The sequence below is a fragment of the Euprymna scolopes genome, chromosome 44, assembly GCF_053919585.1.
Source record: "Euprymna scolopes isolate OS-2025 chromosome 44, ASM5391958v1, whole genome shotgun sequence".
Lineage (NCBI taxonomy): Eukaryota > Metazoa > Mollusca > Cephalopoda > Sepiida > Sepiolidae > Euprymna > Euprymna scolopes.
Window position 1 is genome coordinate 3,233,877 of NC_136525.1, and position 18,129 is coordinate 3,252,005.

The following is an 18,129-nucleotide window of genomic DNA, read 5'->3' on the forward strand; positions in this document are numbered from 1 at the left end:
TTGCTTTACAATTACATGTGCAGTTACTCTTACAGGGGGTATCCATTGTCTCTCAAGGTTGAACGAAAGCGATGAGAATCGTAGTTTGGATAATCCAAAGAATTGAAAATTTTACTTTTTTATCTTTCTATTCATCTCTTTGTTCAATTCGCTTAAAGACCCCTTTCTTCGTCTTTCGTTTTTAAGGGGCCAAAGAAGGAGAAATAATGTGTTGTTCTTGTCAAGGAGAGTCGTCGGATATTCCAGATGAAATTGTTCTCTGTGATAATTGTGGATTGGGTAAGTCTTATTTTGTTTTGTTGAATTTGAACGACACAATGGCCCATGAGGTGTCTAAGAAATGTGGCTGTCGGCATATCGTAACTAAATTTTTTTTTTTAATTGCTCCAGACAAAGCATGAAGCCACTTGATGTAAAGAGCGAAAACAAAAAAGTACAATTGTTTTTTTTTGTTTTTTTTTATTGGAATCCTTTGAGATGAATAATTTGTATATTTATTTGTGCACTTTTATCCTCATCTCCATAGTTATTATTGTTTTACCATGTTTCGGCCAACTATTTCTCTGGCCTTCTTCAGGTGGTTAACTGTGACGGTATAGGAATACTGATAGAGAATGGAAAGGGGACAAAACAAAAAAAAAATGGCAGTGTCAAACCGTCCTCTTGTTGATACAACGCACAAAGATCTTTTTTCCTTTCTTTCCTCCACTTGCAATAAATCCTTGTGTATTCAATATTATCTTCCACCGTTTGTTCTCTAAGCTGTCCAATAAAAAAACTCAACTCAACCCTCGTGCTTTAGAATTTGTCCCTTTTAACAGTTACCAAATTGCATACATTCATCAATGAGCGACCTACAAAATTATGCTTGACTTTTCTACATTTTCTGCTGGCATTTTACAGGCTAAACAAGCACGAGGTCGTTTGCAAAAGTGATTTCTATTACAGCTGAGTCTCTGAACTGTATACTCAGTAATTACTGCGTTCCGTTGTTGTTGATGTCTCATGTTTTGGCAAACTAAGTCTTTGGCCTGCTTTGATTAAGATTGAAAGAACTATCTTCAGACAGTGCTGAACCATACAGCCACAATGCCTCTATCCACTAACCATCTGAAGAAGGCCAGAGGATGAGTTGGCCGAAACATGGTGAAACAACTATGAAAATGAGGATAACACTTCACAAATAAAAATATGAAAAAGATACTTCAAGGTAAAAAAAAACAAAAACTTGTCAACAATAAGTGTTAGATGGAATAGATTTTGACCTAGAAAACAGCAATTCTTTCCTCTTTGATTGATTGAGATTGTCGGACTGACTTCCTCATCTTGGTTATTATTGTCACAACGTTTCGGCCGTTTTGCCCTTTGGCCTTCATCAGGTGTTTTTTTTGTATCGAACTGGGGAACCGTTTGTTAGGAGTCTCGAACCCAACCTTTTATTATTATTACGGGGGTACCGTGTTCGGACTCCAGCTAGGCTCTGGAACATAGTTGCTGATTCTCTGTTGTGAATGTTACTTTTTCACTGCCTTCGTTCAGGATTGAACTCCGCACCTTTGGGTAACTGTAAACTTTGATACAACGTCTAGGACCACTCGGCCATATGTCACTAGGACAATTCTTAGTTGGTTTTTGTTAATGTTAAACCTATGTTGTTAATCAAGGTCTTCTCTCTCTATCAGAGGTGTCCAAATTACAATATGCGTAATAATAATAAAGGGTTGGGTTCGAGACTCCTAACAAACGGTTCCCCAGTTCGATACAAAAAAACACCTGATGAAGGCCAGAGGGCAAAACGGCCGAAACGTTGTGACAATAACAACCAAGATGAGGAAGTCAGTCCAACAATCTCAATCAATGAAAACACCTCATCTCAAAAATACAGACAATTACTATCTTTCCTCTTTGTCAGAAACATCGCTCATGGAATGCGAGGACTAAATGACAAAATAAAGAAAATCAAGAGTTTAGTAATGCCTTGCTAAAAATTAGCACATGAATCACATAAAGCAGTGAAAGAAATAAAGATACTCACAGTTGACTTGACGTAGACATTTTTTTTTACAAGAAGTAAAACACATGGAATGATAGAAATTACATGGAATGATAGAAATTACATCTATCAGTCTTCGTCTGCTATTTCTTGAGTTTGTGTCACAACTATCACGGAAAAAAAAGTATTTCTCCATCTTCATTTCATCTGGATTCAAAGTCATCCTTTTGTTGGTGCCTGTTATATCTATTTTTCGCATCTCTATATAACAGAGCTAAAAGGGGGAGGTAACTCTGCCTGAAACAGAAAGAGTTAATTCCCCTAGGTTGTGGTTCTGTCGTCCTAACAGATTATCAAGTGATTCTCTATTTCAAAATAAATAAATAAAATTTAATTTTACAGGTTGCATGCACGTTTGAAAAGTCCTTGAAATTTGACTTCTGCCTTGAAAAGGCCTTATTTCTATTATTTCCTTGAAATTTGACTTCTGCCTTGAAAAGGCCTTATTTTTATTATTTCCTTGAAAAATCTTTGAAAATACAAAAAATGTCTTGGAAATTGTACTCTTGTTGTTCAGTAAAAAATTTTGTTATATCAAAAATAAAATCGAAATACTATTGAATTATTTTTTAAGTATTAATAAAAATACTGTTAAACTATTTTTTTAATTATTGAACATAAAATCGAACTACATTGTTCTGAAATTACATTGTATTATTGTGGATAATAGTTATGTCCCTTTATCATGAAACAATTGGTGTTGTCCCTATAACATCGGATAGATTTGTAATGAGGGGCGTAACTCTTGTATTCGCTATCAGAAATTCAAAATTTAAAGTAAAATTTAAAATGAATTAAAGACGTGTTCGTTTTAGAATAACAAATTTTTATGTTCTCAGCCAATGAGAATTGCCAGAATTGCACAAGAGAGAAATTATTATTTTTGATTTGAGGAAATAGGAAGATAATTGTATGTCTATAAGTGTATGATCCAGTTACAGAGAGTGCCAGAACAATATAGTTATAATGCGTATATTTCTTCCTGGTGATGACTGAGGGTGCTGTGAGGACTTTAGATTTAGAGGGAAAAATAGGAACTATTTCATCTAAAGATGGTTGTGATTGTGATGATGTTGCTCCTAGGATGAAATGTAGGATTTTATTATAACGATTAAATGTGTATATAATGGCGTTCTAAAGTTACATAAGATAGTGGCTAATAGTGTAGACATAATAGATTTGGATGTGGCATCTGTTGTTGCAAATATACTTTTGTCCAGAGGGGAATTTCTGCAATCAGAATATTATATATAGAGTTATGTACCATCTTTTCCTGACTGATAAAAATGCAGCAGGCAGCTGCTAGTGAATTTGATATTCCCTGGAAACTTCCTTAATTGGACGAAGCCGACACAGGGCCGATATTGCACCAAGTATTTGCCAATAACATTAAAAAGTTATTTTAATTATCAACTGTTTAACGACTGATGAAACATGAGTGCAATTTAATTCATGGACTTTCAAAGAAACAAGTCTTATCCTCATACAGGAGACTAACAAAAATGAACTAATGATCAGATTAAACTTGGGATTACAATTAAAATTATAAACGGTAAAAAAGTAAATAACAAACAAATGAGCAAGAACTATGAATCGAACACATGAAATGAACGAATGCGATCGATGCTGTTCCTATTCGCTTTCCAAGTTCATCTGCTGCCTGCCCAGTCGGTGTGATAGTAAAGTCAAGATAGACAAAGAAATCTACGTTATCTAGGTGAGTTACGGGTAGTGTGAGCAGCTCCCACGTGACCTGGTAAATCGGCAAGGACAGACATTAAATAATAATTAACTAATATTCGCATCATTATTATTATTTCACAAAGAGCTTTCCCACAGGTCATCAAAGATCTCATTGAATACAGCCTATGGTGTTCCCTGGAAGCTGAGTGACAAGTCTCCCCAGATTTTCTTGTACTCTCCACCTCTTTCGATCATATTTGCAAATTAATTTGCATTATTGCAACAGATGCTTGCTATTGATTTCTCGTTGACAGCGACTATTGATCTTCGCTGGAATTTGAGTGGCAATAAGCCTCCCCACGGTCCCAGTTCTCTTTGCACTTATACGGTTGAGGTTAGGTCAGTGCTCACTCCTCGGTCTTTCCATTATTTATATATATATACTAGCATTTCAGCCCCGTGTTGCCCAGGTGTTTGGAGGTGTATGTTGAGCAAAAAAAAATAAATTTTTTTAATTTTGACCCCTATTATGACTCCTTAACATTTTATTGTTTTGGGCTCAAATCAAGTTATTAAGTTAGATCCATGTCCAAGAAACCTATATCTAAAATTTCAAGTGTTTAGACCCAAAATTGTTGGAGTTTGGTAGAGTTCTGAAAGGTAAAAACGTTGAACTTTGACTCCTTAACATCCAAATTTCTGGTCGAAAACGGATTACAAATATTTTCCCAAATCTCAGTACCCTTTATATCAAATTTCAAGTCTGTAAACTGAAAATTGACAGTTATTGCGTAGGAAAATGTACACACTCAAGTTCACTTTTATATATACATATAGATTATTATCATTATCGTCATTATCATTAATGTATCATTGCAGGAACAAACAAAAAAACAAAAATAAATAAAAAAAATAATGAAATTTAATTTATTTGTGGTTCTTCCAAAACAACACATTTCACTATCTTGCCACCTAACACTGCCACTAGCCAGTACAGTCTCGCTCCCGTATTCACACATCCTCTTGCCCGGCACACAAATTGCTTCTTTTTTTGATCACGTGGTGTATTTTTTTCCTCCGTTTCTTGTAATGCAAGCTTGCGAACACTTGCTAATTTGCATTCGTGTTTAATGCCTGCTGCTAATATTTTGTTAGCTGGCTAGGCTGTTGCTGATTTTCTCCCCCCCTCCCCCCCCGCACTCTGTTACATTAATACATAATTTTGAATGGTTATATCGATATTAAACACCCTGAAATATGAGTATGTGTGCTTTTAAGCCATAGATTTTCAAACAAATAAGTCATATCATCAGTGAAGAAGATAGATTTTATTATTTTGACATTAAACACCTCAAAATACGGTGGAGACAAAAAGAAAATGTTTGTGCAATTTGTTTTTTTGTTTTTTTTTTATTCCACTTGTGGTTATTTAAAAAAAAAAAATGTTTCACTTTATTTTGAAATTAATTTTTTTATTTTCTAGGATACCACCAACTTTGTCACAACCCTCCAATTGATACCAGCGTGTTGAACCCTGATGTTGAGTGGTTGTGCCGATTGTGCGTCTTTGCCTCGACTGTTAAAGTAAGCGTTTAATCTGTATTTTTTTTTTTCATTTCTCTTTGTCTTTTTTCTTCATTTCTCTTTCTTTTCCTTTTCTCTTTGTCTTTTTTCTTCATTTCTTTCTTTTCCTTTTCTCTTTGTCTTTTTTCTTCATTTTTCTTTCTTTTTCCTTTTCTCTTTGTCTTTTTTCTTCATTTCTCTTTCTTTTCCTTTTCTTTGTCTTTTTTCTTCATTTCTCTTTCTTTTCCTTTTCTCTTTGTCTTTTTTTTCATTTCTCTTTCTTTTTCCTTTTCTCTTTGTCTTTTTTCTTCATTTCTCTTTCTTTTTCCTTTTCTCTTTGTCTTTTTTCTTCATTTCTCTTTCTTTTCCTTTTCTCTTTGTCTTTTTGTTCATTTCTCTTTCTTTTTCCTTTTCTCTTTGTCTTTTTTCTTCATTTCTCTTTCTTTTTCCTTTTCTCTTAGTCTTTTTCCTTCATTTCTCTTTCTTTTCCTTTTCTTTTTGTCTTTTTTCTTCATTTCTTTCTTTTCCTTTTCTCTTTGTCTTTTTTCTTCATTTCTCTTTCTTTTCCTTTTCTCTTTGTCTTTTTTCTTCATTTCTCTTTCTTTTCCTTTTCTCCTTGTCTTTTTTCTTCATTTCTCTTTCTTTTCCTTTTCTCTGTCTTTTTTCTTCATTTCTCTTTCTTTTCCTTTTCTCTGTCTTTTTTCTTCATTTCTCTTTCTTTTTCCTTTTCTCTTAGTCTTTTTTCTTCATTTCTCTTTCTTTTCCTTTTCTCTTTGTCTTTTTTCTTCATTTCTCTTTCTTTTCCTTTTCTTTTTGTCTTTTTTCTTCATTTCTCTTTCTTTTTCCTTTTCTCTTTGTCTTTTTTCTTCATTTCTCTTTCTTTTTCCTTTTCTCTTAGTCTTTTTTCTTCATTTCTCTTTCTTTTTCCTTTTCTCTTAGTCTTTTTTCTTCATTTCTCTTTCTTTTCCTTTTCTTTTTGTCTTTTTTCTTCATTTCTCTTTCTTTTTCCTTTTCTCTTAGTCTTTTTTCTTCATTTCTCTTTCTTTTCCTTTTCTTTTTGTCTTTTTTCTTCATTTCTCTTTCTTTTCCTTTTCTTTTTGTCTTTTTTCTTCATTTCTCTTTCTTTTTCCTTTTCTCTTTGTCTTTTTTCTTCATTTCTCTTTCTTTTTCCTTTTCTCTTTGTCTTTTTTCTTCATTTCTTTCTTTTCCTTTTCTTTTTGTCTTTTTTCTTCATTTCTCTTTCTTTTCCTTTTCTTTTTGTCTTTTTTCTTCATTTCTCTTTCTTTTCCTTTTTGTCTTTTTTCTTCATTTCTCTTTCTTTTCCTTTTCTTTTTGTCTTTTTTAAAAGTTTTTCTTCATTTCTTTTTGTCTTTTTTTTTTTTTTTTACTATAATGAAATGAAATATATATATATATATAATGAAATGAAATCTCTCTCTCTCTCTCTCTCTCTCTCTCTCTATATATATATATATATATATATATATATATATATATATATATGAAATATATCTACTGGTGTGCATATCCAGTGATATCTTTACCGGATATATATAAACAAATATTTGCCAAATTTCTTATTCGACCAGCAGTGAAACGAATGAAAAATGATGGCATGTGATTGTCACCTAATACGTTGGAATGATTGCAAGACGTTGGGTTTCTTTACCTCCTTCCTACCAGGATTTTCCGTTTAATAATTTAGCACTCGTTTTGAATTTAAATTACAATATCCTTTTTTTTCTGCCTTAATAAGCATTTCCTTTATTCTGTTTATCTAAAATGTTTTTAAAAAAACTTTAAAAACTCTAATTTTCTATGTTTATCGCTTTTAGCAAATAAGGTGCAAATTAATAAAAAATATTTGCTAATAGTTTTCCTCTGAGGAGATGAATAAGCATCGAAAACGCATGGGTTAAGAAAATAGATTTATTCAATTGTATTCTTTGTTTTCAAGCAATAAAAAATTCTATATTTGAAGATTAGCCTTTTCAAATCATAAAATTTAAATACCTAAATTTTGATATATATATATATATATAACTTTATTCGATTGGCAAAATTTTAGAATAATTATAAAGAAGTGAACCATCGCGTAAATTCAATCAACTAAAAAATGGAAAGCAGGATGAGGAAAAGAAAATATATATATATATAATTGGGCAATATGGGGTGTATTTTAACGATCTTGTTTTTAATCGACTTATTTATTTTATTGAATTGTACATATAACTTGCCCCATTATATATATATATATATATTTTTTTTTTCTTTTCCTCACCCCGTTTTCCATTTTTTAGTTGATTGAATTTACGCGATGGTTCACTTCTTTATAATATATATATATATATATATATATATAATATATATATATATATATGATTATTTTTTTTTTTTTTTGAAAAAGAAATCCAGCAGAGTGCTCAATTAAAAGGAAAATCCGGAAAATAAGAGCGTATTTATATTTTGTATTTTGTGTACAGAAAGTCCTTAGATGAAACAAGTCATTGGTACGGTCGGTTTCAAGCTTGATAATTAGGACTGTAATGACTTGTCTCATCTAACAACTTTCTGTACACGTGTGTGTGGTCTTGCAAGGCCACAGGGGAGAAAGCAGAAGCAGCAAAACTGAAACTACCTGCCAGGACACTATATATACAAATGTAGGTAAATTTTGGCATATTTTATTGGTTTGACAATATAAATTCTTTTTTTACCAATTGACAGAAAATTTTAACTATAGAATAATACTATAATCTTCAAAAAGCCTGCAAATTTTCATGTAGTTTCATCCCATAGAATAAAGACCTGAGCATTTCAATATTCAATTTGGCTACCAGTATAGATATATCCGTATATATATTTCCCCAAAACCTGTGGCCGTGATGGAGGGAAGACTAAAACTTGCTACTACGGTTTCAAATGATCTGAAATAACAGCAAGGGGAGACTTGATTCCAAATATTTCTCCTATGTCATATCTCCTCTCTTTTGGAAATAGGGTACGATTATGAATATCTCCAGTATCAAATAATTCTTATACACTGTGAAATTTACTTTATGTATGAAAACCAGAGGGGAGATATAACATGAGAAATATTTGGAATCAAGTCTCCCCTTGCTGTTATTTCAGATCATTTGAAACCATAGCAGCAAGTTTTAGTAGGTTTTGGAGAAATATCAGATATTTTGTAGTTTATATGCAAAACTAGGAAAACAAATGACTATGATTTAAACATTGGTAAAGGTGCAGTATCTTTCCTCCCACAAAAAATCCTTTAAAATTACTATTTTAGGTTTTCAAGGGTGCTGAAAATGAAAATACCATTTAAAATTCCAGAGAATGAGTAGTTTCCAAGATATGAAATCATAGTTTCAAGAAGTGGGGGATCACTTCGTATTAATTTAATGTAAAATGAACATCTACTTCATAGACACCTTATCTGTTTTTTTTTGTTTTTTTTAAGGGATGCTGTCATTTTTTATTTAGTGGTGGTTTTTATTTGGTAATTGTGGCCTGGTAGACCAACACAAAACCTAAACTTGTTTTCTATAGGTTTTTGGGTGTGCTGAAAATGAATATCGCATTTAAATTTTCTGCAAATAAGTATTTTCCCTGGTATGAAGCAATGTACTACTTTGTTATAAGTGGTGGCCATTGTTGTATATGGAAGGGCATATTTTTACTTAATGCCCAGAAAATACTTATTTGTGGAAAAATTTGAATGTGCTATTCATTTTCAACACATCTGAAAACCTATAGAAAACAATTATTTTAATTTAGGTTTTGTACACCACCCCTAAAAAAAAAAATAACAGACCCCCCCCCCCCAAAAAAAAAGAAAGATTACCTTAAAGTGGGTGCTAATTTTATGTTACATTAATATAGAAAAAAAAAATCCCCAGTTTATATATATTATTTAATTGGAATTTATTGAGATGAGTATCATTTATTGATTTTATTTATTGCGGACGATTATCCTCATCTTTTATTAGTTGTTTCACGACGTTTCGCCCCACTAGTCCTCTGGATTTTATCGGGTGACTAGCGAGGGGTACCCGGCGTTGCCCGGGTGTTTTTGGGTGTGTGTGAAAAAAAAAAGGAAGCTTTTCCGACGCGCAGTTGGAAAATAGTGTGAAAAAAAAAACAAAAAAAACAAACAGGTGCTCGTTTTTGATTGACGTGACTGCGATTTTGTGCGAGACAGTTTTTAAGGAGGTCAATTGAAAAACTCGCTCGCCCGTCTGATATGACGAAGTCGACACTGGCTCTGGGCCTATGATTAGAGTGGAGTTTCGCTGTTGTTTATACCGAAAAGCGAATGTAACGCGTGCCGATGCGGGGAAATGTGGAATAATTAAGGTTTGAAAGTAAATAAAATTAAATAGACAGGCAAGGTCCGCGGGTAACTCTGAGATATTACAATTTATGGATGATACAAACAGTTTTAAGAAGTTGCGAAGCGAGCAAGCGCTTTTCCGAAAGAAGCCTTTTGCAGACATCGCAGAAAAGTGCGCGCACACACACACACATTTTGCCTTTTATATAATAGATAACCCTGACGAGAGAGGAACTCCGAATCTCCTGCATTCTCAGCAATTACTGCCATCCATAGTTGTCGTCTCACCACGTTTTGGCAAAGTAAGCCTCTGTCCAGAGAAATAGTTGGCCGAAATGTCATGAAACAACATCTAAGAAAGATGAGGATAAAAGTCCGCAATAAATAAAATTAATTCCCGGTTTTTAAAACTAATTTTTTTGTATCTTGGAAACTCATTTCCTGGAATTTTAAACATTATTTTCCTTTTCAGCAGCCTCGAAAACCTTTAATAATAATAGTGGTAATTTTAAAGGATTTTTTTGAGGGTGGAAAGATGCTGCGTCTTTACTGAAACATTTTATGGCTGTAAAACTGAGGCTCTGGATGATGGATGATCCCCTTAATGTGCAACCTTAAGGGCAAATGTCACATAACCCACTATACAATTCAGGTCATTATCTTTCCAACGAGCCTTCATTTGTTAAATTCTGATCAATAGTTATTGAGATTTGGAACTTAAAATTTGGGAAAACACTGCTCTTGTGCTTGCAACCAATCAAGGAAAAGAAAATTTTGAAACAACACGGAGTTGCCAAACTTTCACCCCCCCCCCCCCCCACTCGACTGGCTCCACCCACTATCAACAATTTTCCCCATTTTCTATCTGTGCCTAAATCTAAATGCAGATTCCATAAACTAGGTACGGGGGGGGGGGGGAATAAAAATAGGGGGACATAGTTTTGAAAGCCGATTTATCAATTATTTTTTAGGCTTCCAACTACTTTTTGATTGTATTTGAAAGATTAACGACTAAAGTTAATTTCCAAAAGGGAAAAAATATTTGTACATGTAAAAAAAAAAAAATTACGAAAAATGTTTTCATAGCGAGCTAACTAATGCAGCTAAATTTTGAAGTTAAATAAATTCTTTGTAAAAATCTTTTCAAAGATAAATATTAGTTTTCTGGGTCTATTTCAAAGATAATTAGTAAAGTCCTTAGATATTGAATTAAATAAAAAAACAAACACCTTGTTTGTACAAAAAAGTAGCTTAAAGTGAGAGATTGTCGCTTCGTTCAACCAAAAGAAAACAAATTCCTTGTCACTTACGATTATACTGAAGCCCAAAATTTCAAGCAGTCGAAAGCTGTCTGAAAATGACGTCAGGAAGTTAGGGGGTGCTGTTTTTTTTTGTTTTTTTTTTTCTTTCAGATATGCATCCGTACATTCCTGTTGTTAACATTTGTCTAATTTTTACCATTTTTTAATTTAATTATTAATTCAATGTTCCTGCCTTTTAAATTAAAAAAAAAAAAAAATAAATAAATATTTTTCAAGATTATCTAAAAAATTATGCCGAAAGTTTCACATTCATGCAAGCAAGGAAAATATTAGAATCGGACATATAAAAATTATGTGAAACCTGTAATTCAAAAAACAAAAGTAGAAATACGTTTTGCAATTATAATTTTTTTTTTTTGTGTGAAAATATTAAATAAACAATGCTTAATTCAATGATAATATCAGTAGTTCAAGAAATTAATCTTTCTTTGAATTATATCAAATTCATTAATACGAACTTTGTGGATTTTTTTTTTTTTCGTAATGTTCCTTTAAAAATTAAATTTTTTCTAATTGTTACAATTTACAATGCTTTATTTTCATAAAAAAAAGCAAAAATTAATTATTATTTTTTTTTTTTTACTACTGAAAACTATAACTTTAGTAAAGGTATTTTTTGTTTAAACAAAATAATACGTTTACAGTAAGATTTAAGTAAAAAATGTTAATTATCTTCCGTGATCATTATTTGATAAATACGGAACATTTCATTAAAATTGGTTAATTTTTTGATTTTTGGTGAATTTTTAAGTAAAGGGAGGGGTCAAAATGTTTATACATTTTGAGCATCGGCATTCATTTTGCATGTACCTACCCTGTACGAAGCTTCTTTCATAAAACTGCCTGCCCATGGGTGGAACACTTCCGCTGACTTGCTTCGTGGCTGACTACAATATGGTTGGTTGCCTTCAAGTCCAATGTAAACAAGTTCTTGTTAAGCTGTCTCTTAAATAATCCAAATTCTACCTAATCTACACCATTAATGATTACTAAACTACCACCTTACATTCATTAACTGTTATCCTTGAGTGGCCTTTGGTCCTTGATAAGTGATTCATTAGTAAAAGAAAAAAAAAAAAAATTTTTTTTTTTTTTTTTCCCTGTACATCCTGCAGTTGTTTTGAACTTGTTGCCGCTGGATTCTAACAAATGCTACTTCAGGAGAGGTATGGTTAAGGATTGTGCAACCTTTGTTAACTTTAACCCTTCCCACACCTCCATCAGGCATCCTTCCAATATGGTAACCATGGTTTCTCATTTCCCCACCCCATCTACTTTTTTTTTTTTATCTGGCTTTAAAAAAAAAAAAAAAAAAAAAAATTCTTATAGTGTTTTCTTCAGTTCAGACTTCAGCCGGTTTGAAGGCATAGGGATCTTCCTGTCTTGACATGACCTGACCTAATACATTTGACCTGACTTGACCTAATTGTGGGTTGTCAGGAGAGACTGTGGTTTATTTGTTTGATTTTGCGCAAACACACACACACACACACACACACACACACACACACACACACACACACACACACACACCTCCCTCCCTCCCTCCCTCCCTCCCACTGCTACTGTCTTGTATCCTGTTTATTCATCTAACCCCTCCCTGTTTCCTCTTCTCTGACCTCTGGAAGTGAAAAAAAAAACCCCTGAATTTTCACACACATGCCCTTCTTCCTCTCCCTCTGTCCACTCCCATTTTAATACTTGATTTCCTTTATATTATATATATTTGCATTAAAGGAATTTTTTTGTTTTGTAAGAAAAGCTAAAAAGACAAAATGCTCATTTCTAAAGAGATTTCCACTATTTTACCGCCTTTTTTTCTGGTAAGTTTTTGTGTGTTCAATGCACTTTTTAGGTATTGTTAGTTTTTTCTTTTTTTTTTCAATGTATTTAATACATTTGCAGTGTATTGTGTATAGGATTAATACCTTTTTCAGTGTTTAATCTTTGTGTGTGTATACAATATTATCTTTCTCTTTTTCTCCCCCTCTTTTTCTTTTTCTCCCCCTTCCCCTTTTTAGTCTTCCCCCTCTCTTTCTCTCTACCCCTCTTTATTTCTCTCCCCCTTTTCATCTTCTTTGTCTTTGCCCTCTCTCTTTCTCTCCCCCTCTCTATTTCTACCACCTTTCTCTCCTCTTCTCTTACCCTCTCTCCTCCATCTTGTTTTGTTTTTCCCCTCTTTCTTTCTGTTTCCAACCTTGCCATCTTTCCTCTTTTTTTCTCTCTTCCTTCTCTAGCTTTCTGTCATGCCCCTTCTTTCTCTCTCTCCCCCATCCCCCCTCGCTCTCCCTCCCCCCATCCCCCCTCGCTCTCCCTCCATCCCCCCTCTCTCTCCCTCCATCCCCTCTCTCCCTCCATCCCCCCCTCTCTCCCTCCATCCCTCCTCTCTCCTCCCCATTTATGTAACCATAACATCCCTAACTTTTTTTCACCATTATTTTGATGACTTTTATTTCTCTTTTTTTCCCCACCTTCTTTTTCTCTCTCCATCTTGTTTTGTCTTTGTTTTAATGAAAGTAATCTCTGAAAACTGAAAATGTTAATTTCAAACATTCTATTTTAGTTGATTTTTATTTGTGTGCTCATGATGAGGCGTGGATGTGTTGAAAGTCATCTAAATTCATCTTTATTTTTTTTTTTGCTGTTTTAAAATTTCCAATTACCCAATATTTATTCGCTTTTAATTTTGTTTTGTTGTTTACAGCGAGGAGGAGCGTTAAAAAGTGGTCCCAATGGTGAGTTGTTCACGTTTTCTATCCGTTCATACACATTTCGGCTGGTGTTTCTCTCACTGCACTCTCAACTAAGCTCTAACCACTGTTGCATCCAAGTATTTTAATGAACTCATTGCGTTTCTGCCCCCATCGACACACATATCTCTGACAAACCTGTTTAGCAACAAAATCACACCCCTTCACTGTTAAGGTCGCTAAATGCCAGAAAGCCTTCTCCTCTAATAGTTTCTTCCCTTGAACAGTTAGACTTTGGAGTTCCCTTCTTGTTACCTGTTTTCCTGGCTGTGCTGTAGTTTAAATGTAATGTAAACAGACATCTTGCGTATCTCCCCTGAACATGGTCTCTTATGTCCAAGTGGTAATATTTCTTGTTTGGGGTGAACATGAGAAACATATATTATAGTGTAATAGACAAAGTCTCAGTAAAATATATTTAAAGGAGCTGTGCTGTGAGTATTGGAGTTATAAGCTCAATAGGTGTAATTACGTAGAGCTATTTAAATGCAAAGGCTGCTGCAAAGAAGGTGGGTTCCCTCTATCAAGCTAGAAGACTACTCACACCTGAGAGTATCCTGTACTTCTACTAGGCCACCATTCACCCATGCATGGAGTATTGTGTGCCACATCTGGGCTGGTGCATCTGCCACTAGTCTCTCGCTCTTAGATAGGGTCCAAAAAAGAGCTGTCAATCTAATTGATCCCACTTTATCAACTAAGCTCCAGCCCCTGTCCCATCTCCGCAATGTTGCATCACTGTGCCTGTTTTACAAATATTTTAATGGAATGTGTTCTGATGAACTTGTTTCACTTGTACCCCCCTCGACGTACATATCCCCGACAAACCCGCTTAGCAATAAGATCTCACCCTTTCACTGGTGTTGTCCCTAAATCCCAGAAAGCTTTCTATTCTAATAGTTTCTTCCCTCTAACACTAACAGCTGGACTATGGAATTTCCTTCCTGCTGCCTGCTTCTCTGGCTGTACTGATATGCAGAAGTTCAAATGTAACAAACAAATATCTTGTTAATCTTTCCTAGACATGGCCCCAAATAGTAGCCCTTAACGTCTAATTGTCGATATGCTTTGTAAGGACTAAAACAAAGGGGGCATGTGTGAAATTATAACAAAATCAAATTCATGTGTACGATCGTTTCGGATCCTTTTATTCATACGATATTTACAAATGAAACCATCGAAAAATAAGTAAAATAAGGATATTCGCTGTATCTTAAATGATGTGACTAAACACTCCCCATGGTAATATGCTTCGATCTGGTAACGCTGGATATATACAGTTAGTATGCTGTATGGCACAATCACGTTGACATACCGGTTCTCGCCAGATCACTGAAGTTAAGCTACGTTGAGCCTGGCCAGTACCAGATGATTGACCACTTGGGAAGGCGAGGTGACCACAAGGTGAAATACCAGGTTGAGAAACTAGCGCTGTCTATCCTTCTCTCGAGGGTAGATGGGACTCTCTTAAGCCATGGTAGGGAGCCCATCTAGTGATGGCGTCATGATAAAAAATACCCTCGATAGCCCTCAAGTATTCAGCATCAGACAAGATTTGAATTGCACTACAAACTCGTGTAGTGAGTTTAATCTCGGCTACAGCCGCATTGGATAGATGGGTATATACTATATGACACTCACGAAGGAACATAAAAAAGGAAATTCGAATTAGCTGTTTTTCAGATTTAACAATAGGAATTTTTTCATGGTACTTTCCAAACTATGCCTGAATCTTTCTTTTTACAAATGTTTCGCCACCATGTGGGATTTTCAAATCTTTCTCACTGGCACGTGTTTCACCTCGCTGTCTCTCTCCGCTTATCTTTCCTTTCTCTTTTTCTGCTGTGATATCACCTCACACACCAGTTTAGTCGTTTGCTGCTCGATATGCGTCGGCGGCTCTGTTATAATGTTAGAACAACAAAAAGTGATACGTTTCATAAAGTGTGACGCATTATGTTTGGCATTAGCTTACGCAAAAGAAAAAGATACACCAGGATCAGACAGCAAGCTGGTGTAAACCATATCAATGTTGGGACGATTGATTTTTCCGATTCCAAAAACAATTCCTTTACTTGTCCTCATTTATTTGATTTTTTTTAAACCGAATCTTCCACTGCTCGTAGTAATGATAAAATAACAAATGTTGATTTTTTTTTTTTTTTCTTTTTTCTTTTCTTTTCTTTTTCTTTTTTTTCTTTCTTTTTTCTTTTCTTTTTTTTCTTTTTTCTTTTCTTTTTCTTTTTTCTTTTCTTTTTTTTCTTTTTTCTTTTCTTTTTTTTCTTTTTTCTTTTCTTTTTTCTTTTCTTTTTTTTCTTTTTTCTTTTCTTTTTTTTCTTTTTTCTTTTCTTTTTTTTCTTTTTTTCTTTTCTTTTTTCTTTTTCTTTTTTTTTTTTTTTTTTTTTAAAACAACCAATAAAGCTAAAATTTACAGACTTTTGTTTCAGAAAATATTTGCACATTAACATGTTTTTATGGTAATCCGAAAAAATAACAACTTTATAGTTAAACTAGCATTTCAATCCGGCGTTGCCCGGATGTTTGGAGATGTATGTTGAGCAAAAAAAAAAGTGGTAGTTAGTACGTAGGCAGGCTCGAACCTGCACCGCAAAGGAGGAATAGAACAGGAAAAAAACCTGATGTCTTTGCTGTTACGACCACTGCCAAAAAAGATCATGGAGGTATTGCATTATTTCATGCAGCATGTCTTGGGTAAGAGCAGCATTACTGGTTCCTTCTTGTTAGACATTTACAGCAAGAACTCATCTTCTACCACAACTGTAAAAAAAACAAAACAAAACAAAAAACTTTCCTTTCTTTCTCCATATGTCTTACATCAAACAAAACTCCTGTCAACAGAATTTATTTCCCATTTCTTGAACACAACCACGGGGTTACTTCCCTGCAAACTACAACATGGTCATGTTTAAATATACTGTCAGCAAATACTTGTTCTGAACGTTCTTAATGAATAGGTCATGAAATTTTTTCAGTCGTCTTATAGTTTGGTTGAACAAACGTATCGCAATAACCTATCTCGAATGGCGTTTCGCCTTGATAAGTGGTGACTCGATAAGTTAATTTTTTATTTTTTAAACCGTTCTTTTTTTCATTGTAGCTCAAGCGCTTCAGTTAATGAAACAGTCCTTGCCTTATGATGTAAGTATTTTATTTTTTTGTTGCTTTTTTTTTTTTTTTTAATGACGTGTGATAGTATTGATGTCGAACCACCGCTCGCGCTCCCATTTGTTAAGAAATAAAAGAAAAAAAGTGGAAAGAAATATAAGAAAAGAAATAGGAAATGGGGTTTATTAGTAGACAATAGATCAGTCTCACACCGTCAATATCCGAAGCAGATGAAACTTTCAGGTCATATATGTAGAAGTTCAGTCATCAAAACAATGCAATTTGCAGTCCTCTCTGATCCATTCTGGTGAAATAAAAAAAAATAGGAGACATTACATTTGGAACACTTCCTTGTATTGTAATCTTTGCTGGCCAATTACATTCCATCAGTCAATCTGGAGACCGTGACAATATTACGTGTCGTTTACACATAGTAGATTAATATGTTTGATCGCTTCACTTATGTACTTACCTGTGAAGTTAAAAAAAAAAATGGCCCCTTATTATATATTGTGCATAATATATAATGGATAGATAATTGGCTTTGTAATAATAAACACAAAATTTGCATGAATGAAAATATATTTCAGCATAAAATAGAATATTCATCGAGACTTCTTGAATGAGCGCTTGTCGCAAATTCAAATACAATTAAACAAAGTGGAGGTTTCAATAATGTATTTCCATTAATAAGTAAAGTTGTATTAAAAGAACATAATTTAATTTTAGACACAGGTTAACTCTCTCACACCATAGAAAACACCTCCTATAATAATTAATACATGTAATCATTTGATACATGTAATCATTTGATACATGTCATCATTTGATACATGCCATCATTTGATACATGTAATCATTTGACACATGTAATCATTTGATACATGTAATCATTTGATACATGAAATCATTTGATACATGAAATCATTTGATACATGTAATTAGCATAACAAAAATACACGCATTTCATTTGGTTTACACATTCGTGAGCAAAAAAAAAAAAAAAAAAAATGGGCCAAACAAATTTTATTGCACTAAAAGCTATATTGAACAATTGAACAAGGAAACTTAAGCAAGACTAATAACACAGAACAAGACATTTACTTTAATAAATGCTTAGGATAGAATCACATTCTCTTTTGATTTCTTTAAAAGATCAATCCTTTTAGACATGCTCTCAACCAAAGTGGAACACTGTGGAGAGGAGATGCTATTCCATTCGCTTTGCACAGCTTCTCACAGTTTGTCATTGTTGGAAAAAGTTCTTCCATCCAATGCACGACATATTATGGA

The 18,129-nt window shown here is 33.6% G+C and overlaps 1 protein-coding gene across 1 annotated transcript in view; it reads left to right on the plus strand.

Annotated features, from left to right (window-relative positions):
• LOC145268652 (metal-response element-binding transcription factor 2-like) overlaps nucleotides 1-18,129 on the plus strand; it is a 122,755-nt gene that overhangs the window by 72,536 nt on the left and 32,090 nt on the right. Inside the window, exons 4-7 of the mRNA XM_080124137.1 lie at nucleotides 187-279; nucleotides 5,220-5,320; nucleotides 13,665-13,695; nucleotides 16,829-16,869. Of these exons, the coding sequence (XP_079980263.1) occupies nucleotides 187-279; nucleotides 5,220-5,320; nucleotides 13,665-13,695; nucleotides 16,829-16,869 (266 nt within the window). The remainder of the gene's footprint in view (nucleotides 1-186; nucleotides 280-5,219; nucleotides 5,321-13,664; nucleotides 13,696-16,828; nucleotides 16,870-18,129) is intronic.